Source organism: Furipterus horrens, unplaced genomic scaffold (genome assembly GCF_987537825.1).
Source record: "Furipterus horrens unplaced genomic scaffold, mFurHor1.1.pri manual_scaffold_4, whole genome shotgun sequence".
Lineage (NCBI taxonomy): Eukaryota > Metazoa > Chordata > Mammalia > Chiroptera > Furipteridae > Furipterus > Furipterus horrens.
Genome location: NW_028327174.1, coordinates 168,868,432 through 168,873,344, shown reverse-complemented (window position 1 = coordinate 168,873,344; position 4,913 = coordinate 168,868,432). Strand labels below are relative to the sequence as shown.

The window sequence follows — 4,913 nt, the reverse complement described above, 5'->3', positions numbered from 1 at the left end:
CAACTTTAAAGGCCAAATTATTGATAATTACTTGGTATCTCTATAATTCTGAGCCATAAAGCATGACCTAGTAATGGCAAATCTTACCTTTTTTATGAATATGTGAGAGGAAACCTCGATACCAAAACCTTAAATCCCACTGAGAGCAAAATTCTTATTGTATTGTCGTTAATAAATCCATCCCAACTTTGAACTTAAATAATAAAATTTGTATGGAATCTGTATGTATTAACTATATGGGGGAAATATGTAAAATAATACATAGTTTCAAAGTCTTTATAAAGTATAAAATAGGGCTTCTGGGGCAGTGAGTGGTTTGGCCAGATTGGGCACTGAGCATACAGGATGTTCCACGATCTTTCTGGTGGCCCCAGATCTACTCATCTACTTCCTCAGAGGGAACATCCTAAGTGCTGCATAGATATAAAACTCAGTTTGAAACATCCTAAGTGCTGCATAGATATAAAACTCAGTTTGAAACTGAGTGAGCCCTCATTAGCCAGTGTGGGAAACCAGTGCTCAACATCAAGCTCCAGGCTGGCTTCTGAGCAGGGAGGCACAGTTGGAATCCTCCCATTCCTCAACCTTGGAAGTGGCAACCATGCATTCAAGCATGGGATCCACACCAACCTGCTCATCATGGTCTGGCTGACTGTATGTCTCCCTGAGGACCTCTGAGAACTGCCTGGCCCACCTATATTACAAAGTGGATCCTCCCAGCAGCTGACATTGGCTCCCACTTTCAAAAAGCAACAAGCAAGGTCCTGGTCTACCGTGAAGAGGGGATTTCCCCTTTGCAGACCATCTGCATGGCTTACTTCATGCAGATCCGCCTGGAGGGGGACTTAGATGATATTAAGCATGGGAGCAGTGAGATCTCGCCCAACTTTGACTTTTGGGGCCAGTTCCTGCAACAGGAACCTGAGATCCTGCCTTCCACGCCCACCCAAAGGCTCTGTCCTGCCAAGTGAAGGCTGCTGGTTCTTCATTCATAGCCCACTTGCAGACACTGAGCCCTGGTGCACGGGGATCCTACTGCACATGCGCACATGCCCTACCTCCTTGCCCGCTCCAGTGCCAACCCATCCATAGCCTCAGTGCTCAGCTGGGACCGCATGGCCACAGCCACATCCTGCAAAAATGGAGGTGGGGAACCAGCCCAGGCCCAAGGGAAACTGCAATTATGTTTTTTAAACTTGCAGGCATTTCATACCTGTGCAATACTATCCCAGTGGGGTAGAGAGTGGCTCACCAGACTTAAGGACAAATTTCAGACTGACATTGGGGGTAGGTTCTCAGGACCTAAGGAAGGCCAAGCCCGTGGGAGAGCATCGAGGGCTGACTCCTGTACTTCCAGACCCCCTGCCCATTCAGGCTCAGTCCTGGCAACTCAGCGTTGGCTTTTTCACTTCAAGTGTAAGGCAATACGTACCTGCAGCAACAGGGAAGAAAGCCGTTGCTAGACTTGGAGAAAGGCAATTAGAAAGCCAATGTATTTTGAAGTGAGCACATTCTCCACCTTTTTTTTTTTGTTTTTTTTTAACTTTGTCAATCTCCGTATCTGCCTCTACTTCAGGGCATAAATTGATCACCAACTCCTAAGGAAAGTAATCCCACAGGGTTTGTAGGGACACCATATATACGCTGATTTGACCCCTTAAATGTTTTTGAGATTTCCCCCCTGGGTCCAGTGGAGGCAGTTAGTTGAAGCCGTGATACACTGAGCCTTCTGGGTAGCAGCCTTTTCAATGTGGGCTCTTTCTTCGATGTCAGCGTGATTCTAACTCATATTCGAACCTTTCTTTTTGCACTTCTCCTCACAGCAACTCTTGTGTCATTTGAAAAGAGTTCTCCAGACCATAGACCGAAAATCACCCCTTTGAGGTGGTGACAGTGGGACCAGGAGAAAGAGGGCCCTACTGTGTATTCTGGAACAAAAACTACTGATTTCCCCACCTTGCAGTCCTCATAGGTGCTTGTCTGTTTCCCTTTTCTTCCCTGCCCACAAGGGGTGTTTTCAGGCTCTCGACTTCTGGGATTTGCAGATTTCATAATGTAGTACTACTTTTTTTGTCCCTAAGTTATTTGTCCAGCAGAAAAGGCAATCATTTCCTCAAACCCATACAAATGTGAAGAAAAGCACTGCTATTGGTTATTGTTGTTTTTTATAGTGCAAAATAAAAACAGTAAAAGAGAAAACTATATACTATATAAATTAACCATTTCACTCTCCACATATAACTGGCAAAGAGCCTAAACTTATACTTTTGTATATATATGAATAATTCAGAAAATTTTACACTCTGATATAATTTCAAACTTACAGAAAAGTTGCAATAACAAAAGCTTTCATACTTAATCAGATTCACCATTACCATGTTGCCTCATTTGCTTTTTTTATTCTCTCTCATTTACATTTACATGTCGTTGCTTTTTATCTGAACTATTTCAGAATAAATTGGAGACACATACCCCTTTATTTCTTACGTCTCCAGCATCTAACTAAGGGCATCCTCTTACATAACTAGAAAAGAAAGGATGCTTCAGCTTCTCTGGCTTATTAATAACCAGGAGAAAACAATGAGCTTCCCTAACATTTCTTACTAAGGCACAAACAATGAGGATAACCATGTATATATTTTATAGTTTCTTTTTTAAAACCTTTTTAAATTGAATTTATTGGAATTACATTGGTTGATAAAATTATATAGGTTCCAGGTGTACATCATCTGCATATTGTATTGTGTGTTAACCACCCCAATCTTTTACAGTGTCAACACTGATAACTATAGAAATCAGTGCCTGTTCTTGCTACATCCTGAAAATTTTACTTTATGGGGAGGCAGGGACCATTTAAATATGTATTTGAAATTAAAAAATACTTTGGGATTTGTTTTTCTAACAAAATCATTTTTGCAGTTAGATTTTGCTTCTTAACATTCCCAAATTAATATTGATATTTAATTCCATTCAATCTACTGTGATAAAAACAATTATCTGGAAACTACAGTTTCAAAGCATTCTGCTCTTCAGACCCTGTGTGCAGACTTTGACAGCAGGGGGCACCATGACCTAATCTTTTCTTTCCTATACATTTCTTCCATTTGCTGTAAAACTGTTAATCATTGAAATGTATCCACCCTAATTGTAACCTCTGACACACCAGATGTACTTTGTGCTTACTCTTCTGCTATACAAAAGCATGCCCCACTTTTTCAAAGTTGGAGCACTGTTGAAAATTTTCTTAAAGCTCTGGTCTCAGGCTATAGCCCGCAGCAAGGCCTAAATAGAAGTCTTTCTAATACTTTAAGAGATTCAGATTCTTTTCATTGATATAACCATAGTACAATTATCAAGATGAGAAAATTTGATATTGAGACATTATTATGACCACAATTTAAATTTGGTCGATTGTCCCTACCTTGCCCTTTATAACAATGGACCCACTCCAGTATGGTGTTGCACTTATTTGTTGTTTATCTTTGGTGTCCTGCCATCTGGAATGGTCTGTCTGTCCTCTGTCTTTTATGACCTTAACAGTTATGAAAATACAGGCCAGTTATGCTGTAACATCTCTCTTGTTTGGTTCTAACATCTTTATCGTCAGAAGCAGGTTGTGCATTTTGGGCAGGAATATCACTGAAGTGTTATGTCCTCCTCAATGCATCATATCAAGAGGCACATAAATGTCCCTTTGTCCCATTCTTGGTGACCATTTGGTTAAGGTATTATCTTGTATAATTGAAGGGTTTTTCATTTTCTGATAATATTTCTATTTCCAAGATGACAAATTGAGCCATAGTTTTTACCAAGGTACCATAAGTTAAGTGATAGCCCCGTATATCAAGTTAATTCTTGTGCTACAAAGTAAGTCTGAATTTTCATTAGTTCTAAAGGCTCCCAATGACAGGCTTCAATTTTAAAATTAAAACTTCTCTGTATATTACCATCATATTTACATTTTAGTATAATGATTGTATGTGCAATTTACTCCAATTTTAGATCTTAATTTATCCTTTTAACAGGTATATTTGGAGAATGGAATGGGCAAGTCACTGTGTCTTTTAATCAACACTGTACAGTGGTTTCTAAAATTTTTATTTAATTTTTAATTTTTAAATTACAGGTGACATCAATATTATATTAGTTTCATACATACAGCATAGTGGTTAGACATTTATATAATTTACAAAGTGATCCCCCCTGATAAGTCTAATACCCAACACTGTATAGTGTTCTTGCTTACACAGTGACATCCTCTCAAAATGCTTGGAATATTCAGATTTACTGTCTGCAGTCAAGGGGCTGAAAAATAAATGGGTTGTTTCATTTTAAAAGGTTCATGTGAGCCCTAGCTGGTGTGACTCAGCGGATTGAGAGCCAGCCTGCAAACCAAAATGTCATGGGTTCAATTCTCAGTCAAGGCACATGCATGGGTAGAGGGCCAGGTCTCCATTTGGGGGCATGAGAGAGGCAGCTGATCAATTTTTCTCTCACACATCAATGTTTTTCTCCTTCTCTTTCTCCCTCCCTTGCCCTCTCTCTGAAAATAAATAAAATGTTCATGTGACAGTATCTATAAGAATGTCAGGCACTTGAGTCAAATTTGTGTAATTATAAATTATCATAAATAGCAAAATGAAGATTTTCTTTTTCCTCCAGAGCATAAGGTTCCTCCATAACCTTAAACTAGATTGAGTCTTGAGTTCATTAAGTTTATACTACCTAGTTGCAAGAAGTGGCTTTTGGTTTCAATAATTTTATCATGTAGGTTTTCCACATTATCTGCCTTCAATTTCTCTGCATTTGGTAACAGTGACCGCTTATTTTGGCAAATCATTATTATGAAAGAACTGATAAAAATTCCCAAGTCTCTATTTATCAGAGAATCAATGAAGAATTAATAAAGACCT

The 4,913-nt window shown here is 39.1% G+C and overlaps 1 protein-coding gene across 1 annotated transcript; it reads left to right on the top strand.

Moving 5' to 3' along the window:
• The first annotated feature begins 345 nt into the window (after positions 1–345).
• On the top strand, positions 346–971 carry LOC150013252 (dual specificity protein phosphatase 5-like). Its single transcript, XM_090275235.1, has 2 exons — positions 346–654; positions 801–971. The coding sequence occupies exons 1-2, from the start codon at positions 346–348 to the stop codon at positions 969–971; spliced, it is 480 nt and encodes a 159-aa protein (XP_090131361.1).
• Positions 972–4,913: the final 3,942 nt, after the last annotated feature.

Bases quoted from the DNA above. Each gene is read 5' to 3' on its own strand.
- LOC150013252 (XM_090275235.1), top strand. From the start codon at position 346: ATGTTCCACGATCTTTCTGGTGGCCCCAGATCTACTCATCTACTTCCT. The intron at 655-800 runs GTATGTCTCCCT...TCCCCTTTGCAG, and splicing joins TCATCATGGTCTGGCTGACT to ACCATCTGCATGGCTTACTT.